This window comes from Castor canadensis, chromosome 9 (assembly GCF_047511655.1).
Source record: "Castor canadensis chromosome 9, mCasCan1.hap1v2, whole genome shotgun sequence".
Taxonomy (NCBI): Eukaryota; Metazoa; Chordata; class Mammalia; order Rodentia; family Castoridae; genus Castor; species Castor canadensis.
Genome location: NC_133394.1, coordinates 151,618,501 through 151,646,005, shown reverse-complemented (window position 1 = coordinate 151,646,005; position 27,505 = coordinate 151,618,501). Strand labels below are relative to the sequence as shown.

The window sequence follows — 27,505 nt, the reverse complement described above, 5'->3', positions numbered from 1 at the left end:
CAACAACAGAAAGAGGGACTTTGCCGGTTTCTCCAGCTTCTCCCTCCGCTCCAGGGCAGGAGACAACCTACTTTACCTGTGGGCGAGGCTCTCCTAGCTGGCCCAGTGCTTCAAGGGTGGGTGGCCATGGAGCTTGTGGAGATCTCAGATATGCCACTGCAGCCAGGCAGGGGAGGTGGCCCATGGGAAGTGCCCAGGGGAGCTTTCAAATACACTGGGAGGACTGAGACTCAAAAGGAAAGAGGCACAGCTACCCTAGTGCTGGCATGCCGGTGACACTTAACCAGTGTTGGGAACCTGTGCTTGCCCCTGAAACAGCAAGGTGCTAAGACAGAACTCCACATGGCAGGTCTCTGGCTTGGAGGACCTGAAGTCCTGAGTCTCAGCTCCTCAGGCTTCTTGGCTTCTGTGATCTCCCGTCACCTGCCCTGGCCTCACCACTTCCTACACCTTCACAGCCAGATGGGGCTCCTGGGTCTGGAATTGGATGGCTGTAACTAAAGCTTGTGCCTCCCAGGGTTTCCAGCTGGTGAGGACTCAAGTGCAGGCTGTCTGTCACAGCTCCTGCCTGCCAGGCCTGGGCAGTGTGCAAGAGAAGGACTCAATTGTGCAGGACTCACCATGTACGAAGGAGATCTCAGGTGCTCCACAATCCCTGGGGGCCTATGCCTGACCTCCACTCCCTATCACAGGGCCTCCAGGCTTCCCAGGACCAAGGCTAGATCTGAACCATAGTGCCCGTTTATGGCCAAGGTCCCCAGTGCCCAGAAGCCATGCTGTGGGTGGAGCTATGCCCCCAAAACAGTATGCTGCTGTCCTCACCCCTGGCACCCCGACTGTGACCATGTTGGAGCCAGGGGCTGCACAGGGTAACCATGCAAGATGAGGCTGTGCTCATCCGGGAGGGACAGGGGACAGGTCAGGATGACAGGTGAAGGGACAGAAGACAAATAGGTCAGTGTGGCTACAGCCCCATATTCTACAAGACACTTGGGCAGGCCTGCTGGGCTGGGGCTGGGCTGGAGGCAGGTAGCTCGGTTACCTGCCCTCAAACCAGGACAGGAGGACCAGCGAACAAGCAGTACTGTGTGCCTTCCCGCAAGGCGGCCAGTGGTGCCATGGAGGTGAAGGTCTGCACAGAGCTCCGGGAGAAGCTGAACCACCTGCCTTGCTCAGTGGCAAAACCTGGCTGTCACTGCTCTTGTTCAACGAGGGTCTAGAAGTGACGGCAGCACAGTAAGCATGAGTAACATCATGTACAGATCTGGTTTTAAAGCTATTTTCCTTGGCCTGCCGGCCAAGTCCAGGGCTGGCTCAGGAAAACACAAGTTCAGCTAGGAGGAAGGAAGGTCCGATGAATGATAGGACACGCCAGGGAGACCCGGGGCAGCTCACAGTGGCTCCCACAGACCAAAGCTGGAAGGAGTTAGGTATTAAAAGCAAACAGTGATGGTAGAGGAATATAACCTACAAGTTCAATTAAAATAATAAGTAAGATTTAAGAATAAAAAGTAGAAATTCAAGAGTCTTTTAGGAAAGGAACGGGACAGAAGCTCCTTTTAAAAAGAAAAATGCAAATCAATAAAAAGAAGAAAGATGGGATTGGAAAGGAATTAGTGAATGAGGATATTACACGCTCTCTATAAATATTACTTAGTAATTATAAGGGGGGAACAGTAACTCTACAGAGGAGAAAAGGGGCAGATCTTGACCAAGTGACAGAAGATGACCGGTACTGCGTAAGCCAGGATCAAGTGCCTCTGGATCTGACACCAAGAGGACTGGGGGTAGTGCTGCAGGATTCCCACCTCAGGGCACAGCCTGGACCTGACTGTGAACTTGAGGAATCACCAGACAGACCCAGACTGAGGGCCGTTCACTCAGCAGAGCAACTGGCCTGTGCCCCAGCACTACAAAAGACAAGCGAGATTGCAAGGGCTCCAGGTGGACGTGACTAAGGAGACGTGAGCAGCGAGCACACAGTGTGACGGGACAGGGTGGGAGCTGAGCCTGAGAGATAAGCTGCCAGCATAGGGCAGGAAAGCCTGGGCACAGTGTGGGTGACCAGTATTGTGTCAACATTACAGTTCTGGATTTTGATAAATACACTGTGGTTAGCAGACAGAATGCCCTTGTCTTTAGGGAACACACACAGAAGAATGGAGCAAAGGACACAGGATTCCACCTACACTGGCTGGGTTATGAAAGACTGCATGCAGACATGTATGGATGTGGACAGACAGACAGATAGGTAGATGATGATACAGCTAGACACACAGGTACTTAGGGAGATACATAGGTCAGTGGGTGTGTGGACGAAGGAATGGAGGGAGGGATGGATGCAAATATAGAAGGGAGGAGGACAATAAAAACAAATGCATCTGGGAAAAGGGTGCACAGAATTCTTTGCAACTGTCTTCTAAGTTAGAAATTCTATAAAATTAAAACATAACCCCACACCTGGAATAAGGAGAAAAATATCCAGTTTTATCCAGTTCCTGGCACAGACATCCTAAAATCCTGAATGGCTAGTTTGTCACTCACATCTGTAATGAGCCCTTTAGATAGCACCTGAGTTTATGCTAATGAGGTGTCTTGGGCTGGGGTCCCTGATGGCCTCAGGATAGAGCTGGTCACCAGAAGGACAGGAGCACTATGGGGTCCTGGAGGTAAAACTCTGTGAAATGCTTGGACAAGATCTGGAGATTGTGGGTTGGTCAACTCATGCAGAGGCTGAAGTGTGGTCGCCCCTGATCTGTATACCTCACTCTCTCCATCTTCCCCTTTGCTGTTCCTGAGCTGTGTATGTCCTGTACAGGAAACTGGTGACTGTAATAAAGAACCTTCCTGAGGTCTGTGAGCCATTCCACAAACGACCATATCTGAAGAGGGGACTCCCAGTTTACAGCTTGCTCAGTCAGAAGTGAAGGTGGAGACCTGGGCTTGGGAGTGGTCTGAGTGGGGGCTGGGCTTTAGGTCTGTACCCTCGACCTGTTACTCTTCCTGAAAGCTGCTCATGAGTGTCAGAACTGACTTGAGTTTCAGGATGCACAGCTGGGAGCAGAGAATGGCTTCTGGTGTGGAGAAAATGCCACCCCTCAAACAAAGCTGCTGTGGACAGTCAGGTCCCTCCAGCACCGCCTGGAGACTGGAACCTGCCCACCGCTTGGGAAAACCGTGTCACAGCCCACTCCAGCTGTACTAAACCCAGCAGTTCCGATCCTCAGGATGGACCCAGCAGAGAAGGGAAGATGGTTCACCAGGGACATTCAGAGCAAGAGCCACAGGAGCCCCATGCTGCAAATGACCCCACGCCCATCCAGAGCAGCACGGAGAAGTCAGCTGTGCTATGTTGACACCCCGTGGAATCCTGCATCTGCCCCCACACAGCCACAAGGGTGACTCTTACAGAAGTATGTTGGGCTAAAGAAGCACTTAATAAGCGGCCATTGTGTCAGGCTCAGAGGGTGGGAAGGACGGAACATTCCAGGCCTCTGTGCGGGGAGTCTGTGGAATAACATGGGGGCTGGATGGAGAGGCTATAAGCTGGAGGCCCAGGGGCTGCCAGGCCATGGCATGTTGACCCCCCCCAGGGCAGGGCCTTCTGCGAGTTTTCGCCTGTGCCCTGGTCCCAGAGGAGTGGGTGCTCCTCTGTCAACATGGGCAGCCGGTAATGAGCTTGTGGGAGTGAATCAGCCAGGCCTGTTTCAGCCAAATCTAGATATGGCGCCAGGTCACCAGTCCCACCTCTGTGAAGGAACTCACCGAGCTGGCCAGAGCTGAGAGAACAGAGCCTCACCTCTTCCCCAAGCCTGTCTCCTCCCCTGGCCCCAGGGAACCAGAGTCCTTGAAGTCATTTAGAGGCCTCAGCAAGCCTGATTCCTTATTCTCTTTGCAACCTAGCCGCCAGGAAGGAGGGTGGAGGTGTCAGGCTGCCTTCTGCAAGAGGCTGTTGCAAGGCAGCACTCCACATATCTGGGAAGCAGGTTCCTCTGGCACCCAGAGCCCAGGGACCTGAGCCATGCCGCCCATATGTGGGGCGATACCACCAAGGCATGCAGAGGGCCAGTGGAGCCCCTACCATTGGGCCCCTCAGCTGTCCATTCCCTGGGAGTGTCCAGTGGAGGTAGTAAACTCTGTGGCAATCAGGCACAGGCGAGGCTGGCTCCATGGAATGAACAGGACGAGGCTCAAAACACCTGTGTGTGTTTTCCCTGTGCCTACGCACTTGCCTAACAGCGATTTCAAAACTAAGGAATTAAAAGTAAGGATAACATATGACACAAGCATAAAACAAACCCTCTTGGGCATGTGTACCGGCAGCAAAAATTTAATGCATGTCTACTGGGGACCAGCCCATACTTGGCCTTTGATAGAAGTTTCCAGAATGAAGAAGCTGACCAGGTCCAGAGCTCAGCGTGCAGCAGTCCTCATAAGGACACTGTGAGGTCAAGGGTCCACTCATTTCACAGACAAAGACAAGGCTCAGCCTGACCCCTGAACAGTGAAACCACTGGGTCCAATACGCAGGAGCAGCACCCACAGCGGGCACACAGCGGTGAGGCCATGTTAGGAACCGGCTGTTTTGGACATTCTCTCCATCCTCGGGGAAACACAGGGTGGAATGCCTCTTAGTACCTCCAAAAACAGGGCAGAATATTCTCCCTGGAGTCCCATTCTCAGAGGGGTCTGGCCCACACAAGCACGTCTGGAAAGGACTGGGCAGTGCGAGATGGGAAAGACATCGCAGGAGCTGAGAGAGCCCATGGAGGATGAGCCAGGCCAGGGGCCAGGAGGGCTTTCTGGAAAGGGGCCTGGGAGCTGAGTTTCATTCAGATACAAGCTAGGCTTACAAAGAAGAGTTTCTTCAGGACAGGAGGAAGAGGAACAGTGTTCTGAGTAGAGGGCACTGCAGAGCAAACGCAGAGGCAGAAGCCAGGGAGGCTGCTGTAGGGCACCTGGGGTGGGGCTCTGAGTCAGTATGGGGAGTGTCAGGAGGCGGGCACCCTGCTGCTTCTGCTGGGGGGCCAGGCAGGAGAGCTAGGCTTATAGCAGCAGCCAGCCAGCCAGAAGCACTGGAAACACAAGTTAGCACACAGCATGCTGTGTGCCCTGATTCTCCTACCCAGCCTTCTGGGGGCCACGGCCAGCCCTGTCTCGGGCCCCCAGGAGTGTGCCAAGGGCTCCGAGGTGTGGTGCCAGGACCTGCAGGCAGCTGTAAGGTGCGGGGCTGTGGAGCACTGCCAAAGGGCCGTCTGGAGCAAGCCCACTGCCAGGTCACTGCACTGTGCCATGTGCCAGGATGTGATGGCCGCTGCTGGGAACGGGCTGAACCCTGATGCCACAGACTCTGACATCCTAGCATCAGTGACGAAAACCTGTGAATGGCTTCCTGGCCAGGAGTCTTCAGCCAGATGCAAGTGGATGGTGCAGACCCACAGCCTGGTCGTCCTAAGCATGCTTCGCGGAGCCCAAGGCAGCACCCCGGCACTGGTGTGCACCTCGCTCACACTCTGTGAGACACTACAGAAGAATCTGGCCGCCCCCGGGGGACCCCTGTCCCAGGAATTTGCATCTGAGGCAGTAGCTCCATTTATGACCAATGGAGCCCTCAGTTTCCATCCTCCACAGATGCCTGGGGGTGCTGTGTGCCAAGACTGTATCCGGCTGATCTCGCAGCTCCACAGTGCTCTGAGGTCCAACTTGACCTTGGCCGAGGTGAACGTCCAGGAGCAGTGTGAGTCCCTGGGGCCTGGCCTGACTGTCCTCTGTAAGAACTACATCCACCAGCTTCTAACCCCGGCAGAGCAAACACTGCAGCTTCTCCCCCCGCAGGAGGTCTGTGGGAAGGGGGGCTTCTGTGAGGAGCAGAAGGGACCTGCCCACTGGTTGGCTCAAGTGGCTGCTGTGGAGGGGGTCCCCTCCCTGGAGTTGGGGCTGCCGAGGAAGAGCGAGATCCAGATGCAGTCCGGCCTGACCTGTGAGGTGTGCCTGGATGTGGTCCAGGAGCTGGACCGGTGGCTCATGGCCAACAGCACCGAGGTCATCATCAGCCACGCTCTGGAGCGTGTGTGTTCAATAATGCCTGCTTCTCTGGTCCAGAAGTGCATCACCTTGGTGGATACCTACAGCCCCTCTTTGGTGGAGCTGGTTTCCAGAGTCACTCCAGAAAAAGTGTGCACGACCATTCGGCTCTGTAGCAGGCGAAGGCAAGCCCGGTCCTTGCTGAAGGTCCCTGCCACTGTGCCGTCCCCGCTGCAGGATGAGGAGAACCAGGGTACCTTCTGCAGTGGCTGCAAGAGGCTGCTTGGATTGTCTGCCCAGAACCTGGAGCGCAAGAGCACGAGGCGGGACATCCTGATGGCTTTCAAGGGTGGCTGCAGCATCTTGCCGTTACCATACGTGACACAATGTAACCACTTCGTCACCCAGTACCAGCCTGTGCTCATTGAGAGCCTCAAGGTCATGATGGACCCCACAGCGGTGTGCAAGAAGATGGGGGCCTGCCACGGCCCCAGAACCCCACTGCTGGGCACCGACCAGTGCATCCTGGGCCCCAGCTTCTGGTGCAAGAGCCAGGAGGCTGCCAAGCTGTGTGACGCCCTGCAGCACTGCCAGCGCTTTGTGTGGAAAGAGACACACACGTCCTCCCCCTCTGGGGAGCATCCGTGACCCTGGCCGCCACAGCCCAGAGCCTGCAAGGGCTGGCCGCACCCAGGGCACTCCTACATTCCACAGGGACCCTATGAGGTGGGTGCTGTCCCCATCCCCATGACACAAATGAGAAACTGAGGCTCTTGAGAAGGGAGGCTGGGAAGGAGCAGAGCTGGTTTTCAAAGCCAGGTGCCTCTGACCCAAAGAGCACACACTGTCTCCACATCGCCGCTGTGCAGCTTGGCCCTCGCAGATGTCTCTAAGGGACTGGAAAAAACAGAAGTGTACCCCCCTGCCACCCGCCAAGCCAGGTCCACCCCTCAGGCACCCTGCTACGAAGCTACCTAGGGCCTGGGGGAGCCAGGCCATGCTGAATGCCCCAACTGTGAGCCATGGCAGGAGCAGAGGGGAGGGTGAAGAGGCGGTCATTAAACAGGCCCATCGCTCTTATCAACAGCTTGGCATTGGAGGCTGGGTCTCTCCCACAGCCACCTTTGCTCATCCAGGTCACAGCTCAACTTGTGGCTCCAAAGACATAGATGTCTGGACTTTTCTGGGGAGGAGTCTAGGCTTTGGCCACCGTCCACTGGGCTTCCTGCAGTTCAGAGCTGTCCTTCCAATAGGTCCACCACCAGGACCCTGTTCTCTCAGATTCTTGACCACCCTGTCCTGGGCAGATGTCTTGGGAGAGAAAATCATGCTAAGCAAAGCCTCAGGAACTGCTCTGAGGGGTCTGGAGTGGCTGTGGGTGTGTGAAGCAGCAGGGGTGAACCAGAGGCCTGCGTGGTGAGTGGCCTCCACCTGTGGGAGGCTTGGCTTCCTGATCTATAGGACAGAGCGCTCATGCCTGCCTCATAGGGATGTTGAGACAATTCAAGGAGATGTCCTCAAGCTCCTTCCCCCAGAGACCAGTGCCCATTGGTCTGCTGGGACCAGCAAAGTCCATCTTGGGGGCCAGTGGGGTGCCCAGGGACTCTGGCTATACATGTGTTGCATAAACCAAAAACATTCTCCAAATGGTGTTTGCTGTTTTTATTCTCAAGGAAGTCCCGAGGGCTGCAACACCCCCTCCTCCCAGCCTCCCACAGGTATCCCTTTGGCATTGAGGACATCAACCTGCCCCAGGCCCCCAGTCTCCCTCTCTTACTGTGTGATCTCACAGCACCCTGTGAACCCCTCAGGAACAGCCCCTGGGCTGGCACTTGCCTTGCCTTGAAGCCTAGCACAGGGCCTGTATGCAGTAGGTGCTCAAATATCTGTGGGACACATACACAAGTCCCTGTGCAGACACTGCCATTTCCTGGGTCAGCAAGGCCCATCCAGATTAACTCCCTTCTCAAACAAGGGGCAAGGGGGCGGGGGGAGCAGCCTGACATGGCATGAGTGGTGCAGTCTCTTGAAAGGCCACCCAAGTTCCTAGGCACCCATTTTCCACACCTAGCCAGATTCCTCCATCTGGCCAGGCCTGGGCCCACTGGTCAGTCCTGCACAAGATGAGAAGGTGAGAGGCAGTGTCCACACTGCCCCTGGGTGTCCCAGGCCCCAGTGTGGCCATGGGACAACAGCTCATTGTCAGATTTCAAATTGCAGATGCCTTGAGTTTGCTGGACTCACTGCCTGGCTCAAGTCTTGCCCCAAAGCCCAACCTCATCTCCCTACAGGCTCTCTGTCTGCTGGTGTGTGTCCCCACCAGACATGACCCATGGGACAGAATAAAGCTACAACCCCCCTGTGGCCTGGTAGTGCTCCAGGGGAACACTTGCTGAGTTGTATGAAACCTGTCACAGCTTCCCTGACCTGATGCTTCTCTGGAGACCTCTCAGGCCATATGAGGCCAGTCTGCCAGGAGAGGACAAGTGTCATGTCTGCCAGTAGCCCATTCATTCAGAGCTGACATAGGATTTCTGGCGCTATCCCTGAGTTCATCACCTTCCTTTGACCCAAATATAGGGCAGGAGAGAGTCAAGGTGGGGTCACTGTCTGCACCTTCCTCCTACTACCCCCTCCAAGGCCTGACACCTGCTGTTCCCACAGACCCACTGGCTGAATATATCTCCACACGTCCATTGTCCACGAGACTGTCCTGGAGCACACATGGCAATGACCCTACCAGGGCTGGTGGGGCACCTGGTTTGTGAGCACTGCACAGGCCCCCAGTCCCAGGCACGGAAGGCCCCACCTGACCCCTGACTCTCCAGTGTCTTCACTCGTCCCACACAAAGTCATGGAGGCCTAAGGCAGGCTACTGCCCATCTCCAGGTGCCCACACTGGGCATCAAGCCAGTACACGGCAAAGCTCAACGAATGTGTATGCAGGATGGTGGCCTTCAGGGCTAACAGCAGAGCAGCAGGAGGAATGAAGGAGGGGTCCCTGGGGAGACTGCAGCAGCAGCCATTGGGGAGTCCATCCAGTGGCCTCCATGTCTGCTTTCTGAGAGGCTGGGAAGGGCTGCTCGGGAGACAGACATGGGCCAGCAGAACAACCCTGTACTCTGCCCACTATTAGAGGGAACACCAGCCCAGAAGAGCAGACAGCCCCACCTCACCCAGGAGGGTAGGAGACCCACCCCAGCAAGATGCAGAGCACGGAACTCCCTGAGGTGGTGAGCACAATGCCCTGCTCGAGGTGGGTGAGAAGGCTTCTGCCAGGACTGCCCAGGTGGGCTGGTGTCCATCCCTTCTGCCAGACACATCGTGGGCATCTTTCAGGAGCCACTACTAGGCAGAGGGCTGGGCAGCTCCAGGAAACCTGCCAGAGGTGACCTCTTACTTCCTCCCTGTATGAGGGTGGAGATGGGTTTGGCTATTCGTTGCTGTTTGCCCACGATTTTTTTTTTAAAGTGACAAGTTGGTAGAAACTTTGAGCCAGATGTAAGTGTGCCCAATGGCATGCCTTTTCTTCTTTTTCTGTTTCTGCAAAGAATTACATAAACTCTGAGTTCTGTAAAATCTGGATGCGTGGTCCACATGGACATTCCCCCTCCACAGCAGGACCATGTGAGCCTAGGAGAGACACACACAGGGGACCCACACTGCCCATCCCTCCTCTTCCTTGCCTTCCTGTCTCCTCTGGGGGTGAAATCCCAGACATACCCCTTCCAGTGAGAAGCAAGCCTTGAAAACCCTTCCTAAGCATGCCCAGGGACAGCGTGCAAACCACAGGGACAAGAACAATGTCCACTGCTCATGAGAGAGCAGTGGCACTGAATATTGAGGACTATAGCCTAGCCAATGTTGCCCTGGGGTGGGACGATGGAGCTTAGCCTTGGCCAAGCTGCCTCAGAGTTCATTGCTTTCAAGCAATTGTCCCCGACACAACAGGCACAGAGTGTGTGAGTGAAGCATATCACTGCACACACACTCTCACACAGACACTGATGCACCCACATGGATCCATGTATTGCAGATAGTTTCATGCAAAGTTGGAAGTCACGGCTGCAAACCCCAGCTCTGCCACACCCAGAAAAGCTCCTATAGTCTCCTTCTGAGCCTTAGCTATAGTCTCCTTGTGAGCCTCAGTTTCCCTGTCTATAAAGTGGTCATGGCAACACAATCCCTGCCCAGCTGCATGGTTACAATGGAAGTGGTTGTGTAATGGAAGCACTTTGTCAGCCAGCACCTTGGCTCACATGGGTCATTGCAGAGGTGCTTCATGGAGGCTCTTTTGCCCTCCTCACAGTACCCATGACCCCATAAACTCTAAGGTGGATCCTGGTGAGAACCTACAGAGCCCTCACTCAACTAAGAGCCACAGGCTTTTACCACATCCTGGAGGATCTTTCTGAGTAGGCAAATCCCACCCTGGCACCCCTGCCCTAACCCCACTCCCTCCTCAACCCTTCCTTCCCATCTTACCTGGTCAGTCATCAAACCCAGGATCCAGGATGGTCCCTGGATCATGGGCAAACCTCCAGGTCCTCAGCCCCATCCCACCCTTCCTAACTAATGTCCCCTCTGTCCCAACTCAGTGCTCTCTCCCATCCTATTCCTGCTGAAGCTCAGAGAGAGGTGGAAACTAGGGGACCCAGACCCCAGACTTCAACACCTCTCTCCAAACACCTGCAGCCTAGAGAGGCTGGTATCCTGCTTAGGCCCACAGTGACATTCAGGTCCCAGGCCCATGCTTCTTATACTAAGGTCTGCTTCCAATGCAAGGGATGGGGGGGAACGTTGTGTTTAATTACTCATAGAGCCCCAGAAGCTGAGCCTTATCCATGTGAGCACCTGCTCTCCTTACCTAAGGACCCCCACACCGGGCCTCCTTCCCGTCACATTACTCTCCAGGACCCTGCTGCATCAGGACCCCCCTCAGGGTGTCTAGAACTCTCCCATGCCAGGCAAACCAGGGAGGCTATGGCTGAGGGTACACTAAGTGTTGGATGCTCATTTACACACAACCCACCAGGCCTAGGCAGGTTCTGCTGCCCTGGGATCCCTTCACCCCAAAACCTTCCTTGCCTTGAGGGCCCCAGATTCCACAGCCTCCCCAGGGAGGTGGTCCTCATAGCTCCATAACTGTCTCCTGCTGCTATCATGGATCAGGCCTGACTCAGTATCGCTGGACATGAAGGGGAATGTTAGAAACCATGCAGCAGACAGGACTCAGGCTTGGCACATGGGTACCTCCAAGTCCCACTCTCATCTGCTGGCTGTGTGGCCTTGGTCAAATTACTGAGCTCTTAGCCTCAGTTTCCCCAGGGGTGAACATGGATGATAAAGGCACCCTCACAGAAGGCAGGGGATTCATGGAGGCAGCCATGTCAGAGTACAACTCACAGATGGCACACAAAGCTGCCGAAGACCCATGTGGTCCCTGAGCCAAGGTCTGTATCTGCCATGGCAGTGTGGATGCTGGAGGTCCAGCTCCAAGGAGGCTAAGGGGATGGGGATCCTGGAGCCACCTCACCAAGTGACTTCAGTGTCTGATTGGCCTACCACAACCTGCTGGCTGGATGACTATGTATGAGGTCACCCTAAAGATCCCCATAAACACCTGTCTTTTGAGTCCATAGAAAACTAGGAGGCAGAAGGTAGAATCCAGTAAGGCTCAGGACTGGGGCTTGTGGGGAGGCAACTTTTTGTGTCTCTCTCTCTGGATGAAAGGAGAGAGAGACAAAAGAATCTCCTTTTACTGTGACTGAAGTGTTTCCATATTGTCCCTGCAGGAAGTAGCATCTAACACTTTGAAATACCCATAAGCTGTCCTCAGGAAAGCTGTGCTTGCTGGGCAGTTCCCTTACAGTGCTGGGTGGATGGTCTCTCTAGCCAGCAAGGACGCAGAGCCAGCCCAGGCTCTCCATCTGGCTTGGGGCCACCAGTCAGCTTCCGGATCCCACGGTCAGCTCTGAGTGTGGGAAAAGCACCAGCTCCCACCCAGGGACCCTGCCCAAGAACAACACGGACTGTCCTACAACTGCACCTCCCTCAGCCATTAGCTCCAGGGCTACAGCCAAATGCAGCTATGCTGGGCTGGGGAGCTGCACGTGGAATTCTTTCTGGGGAAAATACACCAAGCCAAGGAAACCACAGCACGGTCCATTCCTCCTGAGTCCTGAAGGGAAAGGCCCAGGGTGCCCCTCTAGACATCTGGACTCCTGGTCTAACTCCCCAGGACTGGACCACCATTCCTCTTCTATAATCAAAAGTGGTTGGGCCAGATGGGGGCACTCATTATTAACACCCAGAGCCCCATGGCGTGGACAAGGGCAAAACCTGGGTCCTCTCTGTACCCTGACCCAGACTCAGCTGCAAGAACACCAACCCACTGCTGTCCCCCCAATGTATCCAGCGAGGACAGGACCCCAGGCTATGCCTGTGGGCGCTCGCAGTTCCTCAATGCTGAGAGCTTCAAGAAGACATTTTAAAGTGCTCTCTCTGCTGGCCAGAGCACACAGGCTCAAGGACAGGCTGGCCTCTCCTCCCTCGCAGGGTCACAGGCCCAGGGTGAAAGTTCGGGGCGTGGGCTTGGCAGCTCGGAAGCCTTGACGCTTCTTCCTGAAGCCTCCACCAAGCCCGGAAGGGAGCAGAAGTGCTCTGGAGGCGGGCTCCTGACCCCGAAGGGCTGATGCATCACTGAAGCTGCTTATTTAGGACAGTGGGAGTAGTTGCATAAAGTAAGGGGAAAGTCTCACAGCTCCCAAACCAGTTTCTCAGGGCAACATTCCCAAAGATGTGAGGGAAAGAAAGCCACGGACAGAGGGGAGAGCAGCCCCTTCAGAGGCAGGACCTTTCTGACCCCGTATCTGGTGGTCCTATCTCAGGAGAGAAGCCCACAGGGACAGGGAGTGATCACTTAGCAGGAGACAGCAGCGGTTGCACCGCGATCAAGGGAAAGGCCTGGGCACATGGCGATGCCGAAAGTCAGAGGCTCTTACACTGCCATGCCGACCTAGTCCATTCTGATCCAGGCAAACCTGACACTCTGGAATGGGAATGAGGAAAGTCTAGAAGGGTCACACAGCCCCGAGAATCCATGCACCCCACCCTGACCCCATGCATCCCAGTTTAAATCCTGAAAGGTTATAAAAAATGAAGAACAAGAAGACAGCATGGAGTCATTGTGTCTAACAGGGAGGGCTTCCTAAGACAGGGTGAGGGGACACTCAACTAGAATGTGGAATGTCAGGGCAGAGTCCCAGGGGACAGATGAGCTGGCATGAAGGCTGAGGAGTGGAGGGACAGAGGAGACAAGGTTGGCTGGAACAGGTGAGAACCAGGCTTCAGAGAACTGGCCAGGGGCAGGGGGACTGGGGTTCCTATGGGGTGCATCCAGAGGCACTTCTTAGTGTGCTGGGAAGCCACAGGTCATTTACAAGTTGAGCAATGTTGGATGTTGGCCTCAACGGGGAGATGTGGGAGCAGGGGACCATGTCCTGACCGGGTGGCCTTGGGGAGGATTGGGTAGGAGAGGCAGTAGGACCATGTCCTGGATTGGAAAGGCACCTGAGAGTGGTCTGGTGCTGAGGAGGCAGCTGATGGTTGGAGAGGATGGTCCAGATTCTGGAACATGCAGAAGGAAAGAAGCAAGGTGTTTGCTGATGGCCAAGATGAGGGAGATGTGCAGAACGGTACAGAGGGAGACTCAGCCCTGACCCAACATGCAGGGAGGGATGGGGCCAGAGCACAGGAGGTCAGGCTCACCCTCTCTCCTCTCTCAGCTCTGTGCTGCACTGCAAGGGACCTAAAGCATTTATATAGACCTCAGCCTGCACAGGCCAGTGGGTCTTCTCACTCCCCTCCATGGCAGCCGTCCTCAGGCCCACCACAGTCCTCCTCCAAAGGAGGCTGCAGCACGAGCAGAACCTCCATGACCCAGAGGGGCTGAGGGCTCCATGGAGCATCTTCCACTTTTCCACAGGCCCCTTGCCCACAGAGAGGGGCATGGTGTTTGGGACTGCAGGGCCCAGGTTGCCAGGTGTGCCCAAGACAAAGAGGGTGGGACAGGAGTAGGGCAGGGACAAAGGCTGATGGACAGTCAGGTTCTGCCAGGCTGAGCCAAGTGCCCTAGATGGGGCAATGGTCCATCCTTGCAGTGGGGTGCATGCTGCCCTCCAACCTGGGGTTCATGGAGAAACAGTATCAAAAGGTGACATGGACCAGGTTGAAATCTACCTGCTGTGATTTAAATGTGTCCTACAAAAGCTCCTATGTTGAGGCCAGGAGGGCGGGGTCCCATGGTGGGCATTAGAGGAGGACAACAGGGAGAGAACCTCGAGCTAGCAGCTTGCTCTCTCTCCCATGGAATGCCCTCCGCCATGTTCTGCTGCAGCCTGAGGCCCTGCACACCACACAGGCCGAGCACACGCCAGCACCACACTCTTGAACTTAGCCTTCACAACCATGAGCTAAACAAAGATCTCCTCTTTTGTAAATTGCCTGGTCTAAGGTATTTTGTTACAGCATCAGAAAACAGGCAGAGACACTGCCATCTAATCCAATCCTCTCTCCTGTTCATTTCACCAATGAGGAGTCAGGGGTCAAGGAGGGTAGCCAGAGGCCACTGTCACAGGAAGGCAGGGTGAACATCAGCCCCAGCCCCGCTCAGCAGCATCCTCTCCCATATGCTGGCCCCTCTGGACCCCATTCTCAGGGCGCAGGCTACTGTAGCGCCAGCCAATCTTCTCCAAGGTCCCCAGAATGGAGGAGGCCAGAGAGATGAAGGGAACACAGACTAGTGTGATGATGAGAGCAGAGGTCCTGGACTCCTCGAAGGCCAGGACCATGGGACAGACATTTGCTGTCCCCAGTGCTGGGCCTGTGGCTTTGGAACGACGCACTCACTGCTCAGAAGGCCCCACGTGAATTAATAGTCCTGCCAGTAACAGTGGTACTGTTCAAAGGACACAAAAAATGTCAGCCAGCATCTCCTTGCACGGCCCAAAGCCAGGCATTAGGTCATGGGTTCTACATCCACTACCCTGTTAGACCCAATAACCAAGCCAAACTGTCATCACCATTCACAGACACGGGCTCAGAGAGGGGAAGTGGCTTTCACAGAGCCACACAGCTTATCAGGCGGAGCCAGGACTGGAACTCAGGTCTCAGGTCTGAAAGCCTACACTGTGCTGGGCAGGTGGTAGGGGTGGGGCTGTGCCCTCTGTCCCCATGGAGCCCACTTTCTCCACAGGCCTTCAGCCAGCAGCCTCCATTGGGGCCCCATGCAGAATTTTCAGTCAAACCCTCCATGGGCAGAAGAAGGTGTGGTGCAGCAGGTGGACTAAGTATGCATGACAGGATTGGGAACCCAGCCCAGGGCTCCATCAACACGGGAGAAACAAAACTAAACAAAAGTGATGGCGACCGTCTGCTGGTGAGCAGATATGAGGACGGTGGCTCCCTGCCATCCTCTGATTGCATAGGTGCAGGTGCCCCCATGCCAAACCCGGGAAGTACTTAAGCTTGGTGTGACATCGTGTGAGCTGTGTGGGCCCTGGCCGGGGTGGGGTGTGGCATAAGAACCTGAATCCCACAAGCCCTGGGCACTGGTGCAGTGGGGTTAGCAACAAGGAGGACTCTGGATCTCATGGAGAGGACAGGCTCAGAGGGGCCAGAAGAGTGGGAACAGGCAGGTCTGCAGATGGCACTGGACCTGAACACCTGCTTGCTGGGGCTCACGAGTTCCCCTGGATGCCCACTGGCCTGTTCTGCCCATCGGCTATAGTACTCTAATATCAGCTTCAGTTATCAGGGTCTGGCTTAGCCAGGCCATGGCTTCATGGCACCAATGGCAAGGAGGTGACTGTCGCTGTAGCTACTGTACAGATGGGGTCACCAGGGCCCCGAGAGGAGGAGACTCCCAGGGTCCTGCAGTTAGTCTGTAAGAAAGCCTGTGTCACACTCAGGTCTGGTGACTCCAAGTGTGTGGCAATGCTGTGGCCGGTTCCATTGCATCCTGCAAGGTAGTCACAAGCTGACCCCTCCCCAGACATTCAGTGAGCCACATTTTCCAGGCTCCCTTGCAGTTGGAGCAGGCAATAGACCAAGTGCTGGCTATTGGAACAAGGATGGAAGTCTCCCAGGAGCGCCCCTCCTCCATGTTTTCTCACTCCTCTGCCCGATAAGTCCAGAATGGGTGCCAAGTCCCTGGTCAGGGGTATGGTGCATATGAAGCCACATGAGGGAGGCACCTGGCTGGGCACACCCACAGTAGACCCTGCACCAGTGAGAGAAACTTCTTCCGTTAAGCCTCTGGTTCAGGGAGATGACTTATAGCAGCAAGCACGCCCTGACCAAGCTGGCCAGCTCTGTGTCGAGCTCCCATCCCATTCCCCTGGGGACCCAGCATGTCTTGGCCATGTCCATGTCCCTAGAACAGTGTAGAGAGCACTGCTCATCTAACACCTGGCCTAGCTGTGGTCCAGGGGACACTTTGAACTCAAAAAGCCAATGCTTGTGGAGAAGAGTAGAGGTCAGTGAGCATTCTGGGGAGAAGTCTGCACACTTAGAGAGCAGGGTTCTTTACTGTAGAGACTCGAATCTGCTGGAGACCAAGAGGGCTTCCTGCAAAGGCTCAGTGCAAACCCCACAGTGGGACAAGGTCACCCAGGGTATGGGCCAGATTCAACACCCGCTGTGGTCTCAGAGGCCACCAGGACACTAACACACGAGTTCCTGCCCCTCATCCTCAGCAAGGCTCACACAGAGACAATCCTAATACCTCCAGTGTCCATAGCCACCCAGTCCCCATGAGCGACTTCATTTGGTAGGAAAACCCCACCCAGAGTCCTAGATCCCCACTCTGCCCTCAGCACCCATGGCGCTACCTGCCCTGACCCCAGGACAGCTTTGTCCCTCCCTGGACTTTTTCTCTAGACCAGAGCCCTGTTGCAAAAATGGCCACCACCAGCCCCTTCCTTGTATCCATGAGTGCTGCCGTGTCCTTCCATTCATATGTGGAGTGTTTCCCACTAAGTACAGGCTGCCTGTCACTTGCCTGGTCCATGGGGCAAGCAGGGGCCAAGCCATGTAAGTTCTGAGCCTTGGTCTCAAGGCCTGTGAAATTCCATTCCTTCCAAAATCACATGCATAACAGGCTAACCTGTTGGAGGATAGGGGACACTGGCCACTTCCCCCACTGCCCCAAGCAATAGCCTGCCAAGCCCAGAAGCAAAGCTGTGAAGCAACTGGCTACTGACATGGACACTCACATGAACCTAGTCAAGAGCAGAGAGGAGGTGCACCTGGCTGAGCCTGGGCATGTGGCCCATCCACAGAACCGGGGGCTCAGTGAATGCTTATTTTCTTCGGCCGCAGACTTGGGCTCATTTGTTACGTAGCAAAGCTAGCTGAGGCATCACCAGCCTCATTCCTTCTACAGTTCCCTCCAGTTCCTCAAATTTCTAAGATTGACTTTTTGCGACATGGTGGCATTTTTGTAAGGTTCCTCACAGAGTGAAGACGGAGACTTTTATGACCTCCACACCCCACCTCCATTCAGTGTCCACTCACCACCAGTTTTTCAAATGTCACATGCTCATCCCACCAGCAAACTTTGGTCCTCCTAAGTCTTAGTAAGATATTGCTTCTTCCAGGTGAGCCAGCCTGACCCTGGGCTTACCTTGCTGCCCCTCACAGCACTCTTTCCATGAAGGACACTACTGTCACTGCACTGGAGACTCCCCCCCCCCAGGCAGAGGCCATGTTTGTCTAACTCACCTCTCCAGAGTCAGGAGTGCATGTGGGATGAGCTAAGCCTCCAGGAAGCTCAGAGGAAAGAGAGGGAGGATGGAGGGCAGTGGGCTGGGGTGGAGGCAGAAGTGACCAGTTTGGGGTTGGGACGACTTCTAGCCAATGGCACCCACCCAGGAAGGACACCTGGCAGGTGCCTCATGAATGTCTGATTATATAAAACAGTCACAAATTCAACTTCTTCCAGGACCCTTTCAATCTTCTGCTTCCATGTTCCTACCTTTTCCTGAGTTATCTACTGAACACACATTGACTCCAAAGCCCCTGAGGGACCCTGAGTGGCCTTCACTGAGCTGAGCCAAGCCTGGCCAGGGCCCGCCTGCCTGGGCCCCGCTGAGATAGAAAGGGTGATTTACATCTCTGATTCTCTAGGAACTGGAAGGGGTCAAGGACAGCGGCCAAAGTGTGCAGGAGCCTGCCCAGCTCAAGGTCACGAGTATGAGGGAGGTCAAGGTCACAGTCCGAAGGGAGCAGGCACCACAGTCCCCAAGGACCTCCAAGAGCACCCTTGAGTAGCTGCCTCAGCAAACCTCCAGGAGGAAACAGACCCATTTCCAAGATGGGCAAAGGGGCTTAGACACCATGATAGTTACCTGAGGTCACTCCTGCAGGGCAGAACTGGGACAGCTAGAATTCAGGTCCCCAAGTTCTCTCAAGCCATCACAAACATTAGCTTTACCCCAAGGAGAATAATGTTTATAGCATAATAAAAGCAGCTGCATGTCTTGAACCCCTGTGCTAAGCAAACTTCACCAAGAGTAGCTACCACCCTGTCAGCTTACACTGTAGATGGGAAGCCAGGGCTCAGGGACATGCAGAAATTGTCCCCAGCACTGGCTGATGGATAGCAGTGCTGGGAACTCAGAGCCAGTGCACAGCCTTGGATGCCGCCCGGTGGCCACACTGTCCCTGGGTGCTGTTCACCTATCAGCAGGTTTACGGCTCCATCCTTCAAAGCACACTCAAGCGGGTTTTATTACCCAATAGAGAACATAGACCTTTTTCTCCTGTTTCTCACTCAGGGGGTTTTATTAAAACGTAAATTTGCCCGGCAGTGTGTCACTCTACTGCAGAGGGCAGCAGAGCCGGGTCTGTTCTGTGGACCACAGGTGAAGGTGTGTGCACGTGTGTGCACATGTGTCTATGTGTGTACATGAGGGTGCAAGTGTGCACGTGTGTGCATGTGTGTGCACGTGTGTGCAGGATAACGGTGCAGAATATAAAACACTGGGTCCTGGCCCAGCCCCAGTCCCTCCCGGCTGCACAGAGACTGGACTTTGCGCTCATGATATCCTGCAGGACGGGACTCTTTGGACCAAGCATCTTCCCAGAGGCCACATGGCCTAACTGCCACCTCCCAGGCTTGTGGTTTTCTCCCCTCCGTCCACTCCAAACACTGCAGTGCAGCACTTACTCTAATTGCAAACCCGTGTATGGTGCCTCTTGGCCTCCAGGACAGAGCCAGGCCTCTTGTGGGGCACACACATGGCCTCCTTAGTCCCAGCCCTGATGACTGACTAGCGTATGCCCCCATCCTCTGCCCACCTCACACGCCAGCCCACCAAGACTGCTGCCTGCCTCTGTGGTATATGACATTTTCTCTGTCTAGAGTGCCCTTTCCCTGGATTGTCTGTCTGGCATACTCCTACTTGTCCTTCAAAGCCCAGTTCAGATATCACCTCCTCTGAAATGCCCAATTGCACTTGTCTGTGGGTTCCTCAACACTAGATGACTGCCTCCCCTGAGTCCCTTCCTCTCCTAAGGTTGTGTCTCATTTACCACCAATACTAAGAACTGGCCCACTGTCTGGCATAGAGGGAAAATATTTACAAAATTGAGTTATCCAAAAATGTGTCTCAGTACTGGGGGTTCAAATCATGCCCCAGAAAGGCCTGCACCTGAGACAAGCTCCAGCTGTCATGCTCTGAACTCAACCAAACAGTGGCCCCCTGAAACAGGCCCACACCCGGCAGGCCGGGAGCCTGTCCAGGTGTGACTGAGTTGAGGACCTTGAGATGGGAAGATTACCTGGATCACAGGGGCCCCACGACACCACAAGGGTCCATAAGAGGGAGGCTTTTCAGATGTGGTCAGAGAATGAGGCAGACCACCAGAGAAGGGTCAGCAAGAGGGAGCACGGCCATGCTGAGGATGGGAGCGGAAGGACCCGAGCCGAGGGAGCAACACCTGCGCTCTGCCTCTAGAAGTTGGGAGAGACAAGAAAGCAGATTGTCCTCCTGGGGACAGATGGTCCCTGGGGCCTCAGGAAGGGAACACTGCCCAGTCCATGCCTGAGGTTAGCCCAATGAGACCATTGGAATTATAGCCTTCCGACCATAAGAAAATGAACTGCGTTGCTTGAATTGCCGAGTTCACAGCAATTTGTTACAGAAACCCCAGAAAACTGACGCGCTAGACTGACCAGTTACCACAGGGTCCCCCAGTCCTGGTCACTCTCCAACCTCCATGCCATGGTAAGGCTGCAACCCTGCCTAGGATGACTGCCCCTGCTCCACCTGCCGAACTTCTGTTCATCCCTTGGAACCGTTTCCTCCTGGGTGGCAGAGGCTGTCCCAGCATGCCCTGGAGTGGGACCAGGCAACACACTCTCGGAGGCCTTGCTGTGCTACCTCATGCACAGGTGTGGGTGCCACCCTGGACTCTCTGTTCTATTGTGGTCTGTGAGGGCCTGGTGGGGGAGGGGTGTCTGTTTATACTCAGGCTTCGAGACCTACAGCAGTGCCTCACACTGCAGGTCACTGGAGAGCAATGGCAGATGGCTGGGCCTTGGTGACCAGGGCCAGAGGCCTCCACCCATTAGTGGGATTTATAGAACAACAAAACAAATGTAGCCTTGCCTCCCCAGGAGATATAGCCACACCAGGCAGGGAGGCAGGCCTCACACTTCTCTTCATTCCCAATAGCATCAAAAAGTGCCTCGGAGACGAGCCCTCCACCCGCTCACACGTGCATCAGAATCCTGGGTTCCTGCGGGGTGGGGGTGGGGTACAGGGAGGAGTCCACTCTTGAGTTTATCCCAAGAAAATAACTGAGGCGAGGGAGCAATAGATGCACAAAGTTGTTGCCACAGCTTCTTTTGCATCTTTAGTGAAAATTGAAAACGACTCAGATGTCTAAAAATGAGGACCTGGTTAAATAATAAAACCTCCTGCAGACGAGAGTATATTATACTGCCATTAAAAATAGCGGATGCAAAAATATGTCGGCGCATAAGAAAATGTTTAATACATAATTCCGCTGGGATTTGAAATTTAGAAAACATGTATATATTTGCATCTTAACAAGACTGGTGAGAATATTTGTCTGATATTTATAGTTTTAATCTCATGAGGTGGGGCTCACACGGGGATTGTTTTTATGCTTCATGTATTACAGTTTCCAAAATTCCTCTGATGAGCAGGAATTTAAAAGTAAGATTTTCTTTTCTTTTTGGCAGTGGGGCTTGAACTCAGGGCCTACACCTTAAGCCACTCTACCAGCCCTGTTTTTGTGATGGTTTTTTCAAGATAAGGTCTCATGAACTATTTGCCTAGGCTGATTTCAAACCGCAATCCTCCTGATCTGTGCCTCCTGAGAAGTTAGGATTACAGGCATAAGCCACGGGAACCCGGCAAAAATAAGATGTTTTTGAGGGAAAATTTCTAGAGAGGAATTTACCAACACCTATACCAAGACCCTTTTAAAAGGCTCGCGACATTGCAGTATCCTGTCTTGAGTGTGGGCCAGGAGTAGCTTCAGCTCAGCAAAACCCTAGGCTCATGTCAGCTCAGAGCTTCTGCCTAGTGCAGAGAACTTAGGAAAACCAGATCCAGAGAAGTGGAGACGCTTTGATGAGGGGACACAGTTTGACACCAAGGCCCTGGGAGGCCCAGTGCAAATGCCCAACCAGCCAGCATGGGACAGGGAATGGGGAAGGGATTCTGGGGGAGGAGCAGAGGCTGCAGGGCAGTCTCCAGCCCAGAGATCAGGGACAGGTGGCAGGACAACTCCCCTGGAACAGTCCTCCACAGCTGATGACTCAGGAGGGAGTCTGGCCTAAGCACAAGGCTGGGACTCAGATCACCAGTTCCAAATTTATGGGCTCCCTCCCCACCTGCAGCTGTCTCACATTTCTCAAAAAAAAGCATCCATGATGATCACATGGAGCTGGAAGCTGGCTGAGGACTCAGAATGCACTGTGTTGGGTCACCAGTATGAGCAGCTGTCATTCAGGCAAGAAGAAAAGCCATATGCTCTGCAGACTCTGGCATGAGAGCTAAACCCAGAATAAATGCTATGCCTGGGGTGGGGTGGGGGCCCTTGGAGGAACCATTGGAACTCTCTGCCTATGTCAGCTTTCTGAGAACTCAGCCAGTGCCCAGGATGCCTGTTCTACCCCTTGGGAGCTAGGTCAAAAAACAGGACACACAGAGCAAGGAAGGATGATACACAGGTGGCACCCAGGGTGAACCCAGGTGGTGGTGGTTTTTAGAGAAGGTCCTACAGCAGATAGGCAGATGATGGGTGGATGGATGGATGGATGGATGGATGGATTGGAGAATGATGGATGGGTGGAAGATGAGTGGGTGGATGGATGGATGGATGGATGGATTGGAGAATGATGGATGGGTGGAAGATGAGTGGGTGGGTCGATGGATGGATGGGTGGATGAATGATGGATGTGTGAAAGATGAGTGAGTGGATAAATGGATGGATGGATGGATTGGAGAATGATGGGTGGATTGGAGAATGATGGCTGGGTGGAAAATGAGTGGGTGGATGGATGGATGGATGGATTGGAGGATGATGGATGGGTGGAAGTGAGTGGGTGGATGAATGGATTGATGGATGGATTGGAGAATGATGGATGGGTGGAAAATGAGTGGGTGGATGGATGGATGGATTGGAGGATGATGGATAGGTGGATGATTGATGGATGGATGGAAGATGAGTGGGTAGATGGGTGAGAGGATGATAGATGGGTAGATAGGTGATGAACAAATAGCAGATGAATGGAAGGAGAAGAGAACATGTGGAATGAAGAATAGAGAAAGAAAAGACAAGAAGATAGGTGAATGGAAAGAAGGAAGGTTAACCAGATGGACAGGTGAATGGTAGAGAGGAGGTTACAGAAGGGGAGGGGAAGGAAGCAGCAGGCAGAGAAGATACTCAGGACAGTAGCAAAGGGGTCCTTGAAGACAGCACCTGAAGGAAGGCAAGTATTAAAGCCAAGACAGAGTGAAGAGGCCATGGGGACTGGGGACACTGGGAGATGTCTTCAAATTCTCATGACTTCTTGGTCACCTGAGATCTCATCCTAGAGGATAAAAGGCCTCACAGCCAGCCTGCCTGCACTGTTGATCCACACTGAATTGTTTATTCACTAGACTCAAACCCCAGCAGCTGTTAAGTCAGGGCCTCTCTCGTGATCCTTATCTTGCTGAAATCAAACTCAGATCTCCAGAGCACATGTGTAGGTCCTGAGAAGGTCATGGAGGCCATAGAGGAGGCCTCTGACTCCTGAGCAAGAAGTGTTCCCCAAACATGACAGATGTCATCTTCATGACAACCACAGGGTCTGAACCACCCGGAAACTTCAACAGGAGGCCCACAAGGTCACCAGCAAGGGCAGTGATAAAGCCAAGACTGAAACCAAGGTCTGTCTGTAGACACAGACCACACAAAAGGGTGGACTTCAGCCGACTGTCTGAGGCTGTCACCAGCCTGACAGTGTGAGACTGTTTCTCTCCAGGTCCCTCTCCTTCTGCGCCACCAAAGGGCAAAGTACACTCTCCCTTTATTTCTCCATCTGAAAGCTGTGGCTACAAACACCAGCCTGCCCTACCATAAGCACACCTGGGCTTCCTTGGCCCTGATATCCAAGAAATATGCCGTGATGCTTTGGGTGCCACGGCTGCCCAGTGGACAGGTAAAACACCTGTACCTCGCTCTGTCCACCTTACTCAACACAGGTCAGTCCCTGACCTGGGTCTATACAGATGTCTCCTTACAGCAGCGCTGTTGAGAACTCGTGGGTGGAGATGGCCGTTGGGTTTCCTAGCTGAGGTCCTCCTGCTCTGCAGTGTTATTACGCTGCATATTACAACAGGGTGGGGGCGGGGCTCAGGGGCAGAGTGTGTGCTTTGCACGTGCGGGGTCCTGGGTTCAAACTGCCAAAAAGACTGGAGGAGAAGAGAAAGAGAGCGCCCACCTGATTTTAAATACGGTGATGTCACAACACAGCAAGGTGATCAGAAAATTGCAAGTGCCAGCTCTTTTGGAATAAAAACCAATGAAACAGAGTTTCTCAAGATGTGTTCTGTGGACCCAGTCCCAGGAAATGATCAAGAGAAGAAAAGTAAAATAAATCAATGCCAAAATACGTAAGCAAAATAAAATCAAAATAAATATTACACAGAGATTAAACAGAATTAAAAATTTAAGTGAAATGTAATGAACGAAATGAGACGGAAAGTGTCATGTGATCAGTGAGACCTTGGGAAGCCCTGCTGCAGAAATCTGGCTACCTCCTCCCACTTCCCAAACATGGCCTCAAAACACAGCTGACCTGGGGACAGCTGTTGGCTCCTAGGATGTTCTAATCCTTCTCTCCCCGACTGAGCACTAACCACTGACATGTGACATGCTTAGGCCAATGAATTCAACAGGTTACATGGGAGCAGAAGCCCTGGTTAGCTTGACTCCAAAATTCCCACATCGTGCACAAAGAAAGCAGGTCCTGCTGGCCTCTGTCCTGTCCCTGTCAACATGGGCCCTTGAACAAACACATGTGGAGCAGGCAGGCCAAGCCCCACCCCCAATAGCCACCTGCCAAAGCAACCAAAGCACAGTTGAATGGGGCTGTGAGCTGTCAACAAATACTGAGTTTGGGGGTGGCTTGTCACCTGACATTATCAGCACAGTAGCTGACTGATATAGTATCCTACCGAATTACCATTTTAAGAATGGAGCTTTGACACCTAAACATTCCTGAGAGGGGAACCATCCTAGGTTGGGAAAGAATGTGTAGGAGCCCAGACCATGGTTAGAAGAGATACATCTTAAAATTCAGGGACTTGGAGGTAACTTGGACCATCCAAAATGAGAAGGAGGGGTCAAGGGAAAGTCAAGCATCCTGGTAGAAGCTGGAAAAAGCTACATGTACACAGGTAGATCACACAGCAGGAGACCTAAATAGACAACAAACAAGGGAACGTATGCTCCACCTCAGGAGGAAATGCAACATCTGATTCAGAGCTACAATTCCACATCCGCTTTGTGCGAACAAAAGTCTAGTGTCTTCAAAGACGTGGAGAAGCGAGTTGCCCCACAGACAAGCCGGTAAGATATTGCTATCTGGCCAGCACCTGCCTGGAGATACAGTCTGGATGCTCACCGCAGCCCTGATTGGAGAAGCAAAACCCTCCCAAGGCCCCCACAGCTGCAGAATGCATAGATCAAGCAGGCTACAAATGCCACAGGCACAAACTCCCAAACAAAGTTGGAATAAAAGTCAGATTCCAAAAAGCAGCGTGATACCACTCTTTGATTTTTAAAACAAGCTGAACAATAGAACAGTTGATTGCGGACAAACAGATATGTGTCTAGCCACAGCCGGTATAAACTGTGACTTATATATTGTTTTATCTCTTTAAATTTGCGATTCATATGTAAAACATAAAGCATAAATGAGGATGGTTCACGCAAAATTCAAGATAGAGATTATTTTTAGGTGGCCTGGGAGTGGGGATGGAAGGACAGAGCAAAAGGTTGGATTTTATCCAAATTTATTGCAATGTGTTCCTTTATGAAAGGGGAAGATCCCAGAGAAAAACAGCATTGACTACACAGCTAGATCATAGGCTATGCTGGGCTAGGTTCTGCTGTGGTAAAAACTGATGCCCTAAATTTCAGTGCTCACCCCACATTATTCCTGCTCACCATCCACTGGCCCACAGGTTGGTGAGGGTAGGAAACATTTGAGTATTTCCTGAGCCCTCACTTGCCTCTGCTTCACAGGTCTCCAGGCACATGTTATGCTCCGTCCCCACTGTCGTGTATATGTCAAGATTTCATTTTTAAAGTGGTGCTGGAAGAAGTCAAGCCATCTCCCACCCCTAGCACAAAGGACAGGACTCAACAAAGCCACTCTGAGAAGAACCTGAGACCATCCCACCCCAAGGTCCCAGGGCTTCTTAGGCTTAAAAGGTCCTGCCCAAGGTGAAATGTGCCTGTGTGATGATGGGGTTGGCATAAGTTTAATGCTATCTGGTCCAGGGATAGCAGAGGCACAGAGTCCCCTGGGCTGTGGGATCATGCCCTCCATTTCAAACCTACCTTGCCCAGTAGCCATGTTCAGTGTGAGGCAGCAGGTAATCTGGGAGGCTGCATCCAGATAGAGAGGAAAAGAATGGAAAGGTAGGCCAAGGTCAACTTTCTCTCTTGCTCAGAATCACTCAGACCACTTTTTCTCTGTCTGAAAGTTTCAGAGCCAACTCTGTGCTCTTGCTTTTCCCTATAGTAGCCTCATAAATGTGAAGGACTTCAAAACCCCATCAGTGTTTTTCCCAAACCACACCACCACCAATGCATCCATCCACCCATCCATCCACTCACCCATCCACCCACCCAACCATCCACCCATCCATCCACCCATCCACCCATACATACATCCACCCATACATACATCCACCTATCCATTCATCCATCCACCCATCCTTCATCCATATATCAGTCCATCTATCCATCCATCCATCCATCCATCCATCCATCCATGTATCTATCCATCCACCCACCCATCCATCCACCCACCCATCCATCCACCCATCCATCCATCCACCTATCCATCCACCCACCCATCCACCCATCCATTCATCCATCCATCCATACGTACACACATACATCCACCCATCCATCCATCCATGCATACATACATACATACACCCATCTATTCATCCATGCATCCATCCACCCACCCACCCATACATACATACATACATACATCCACCCATCCATCCATCCATGCATACATACATACACATACATATACCCATTCGTTCATCCATGCATCTGTCCATCCACTCATCCATCCATCCATCCATCCTTGTATCCATCCATCCACTCATCCATCCATCCATCCTTGTGTCCATCCATCCATCCACCCACCTGTCCATCCATCTGTCCATCTGTCCATTCAATGCCTAACATGCATCCCTTGTGCAAGATCAGTGCTTGGTCCTGGGTACCATGTGATTAACTGGCTCAAGTTCCAGCAGAGGCAGGAGACAAACCCTAAACAAGAACACCCACACTTCATTGAGAGGTGTGACAAAAAATTCTCTACACTGAGTGGCAGAATGGCACCTTTGAGGAAAAGAGCTGTATGCTGAGATTGAATATGAGCAAGAAGCCAGGACCCAAGGGTCAGTGCCATGTGCACACCAGGCAGGGAGCTACAATATGCACAGGCCCTGGCCCAGGTGCCCACAGCAGGCCACTTAGCATTGCTAAGACTCCTGGGTGATCCAGAACCACCAGCACTTACTACTCCACAGACCAGCAGCATCTGTCTCCTAAAACTTGTTTAAAATGTGGTCTCAGGCCCCACCCCAGCCCCCAAACTCCAGCATCAGAATCCACACCTCAACAGGGTACCATGAATCCT

The 27,505-nt window shown here is 53.3% G+C and overlaps 2 protein-coding genes across 5 annotated transcripts in view; one reads left to right on the top strand and one right to left on the bottom strand.

Annotated features, from left to right (window-relative positions):
- The window catches only part of Sorcs2 (sortilin related VPS10 domain containing receptor 2), a 417,324-nt gene that overhangs the window by 225,709 nt on the left and 164,110 nt on the right, over positions 1 to 27,505 (bottom strand). The gene's annotated exons all lie outside the window — the stretch shown is intronic.
- On the top strand, positions 5,032 to 7,671 carry Psapl1 (prosaposin like 1). The gene has a single exon (XM_020165342.2). The coding sequence runs from the start codon at positions 5,101 to 5,103 to the stop codon at positions 6,670 to 6,672; it is 1,572 nt and encodes a 523-aa protein (XP_020020931.2). The 5' UTR covers positions 5,032 to 5,100; the 3' UTR covers positions 6,673 to 7,671.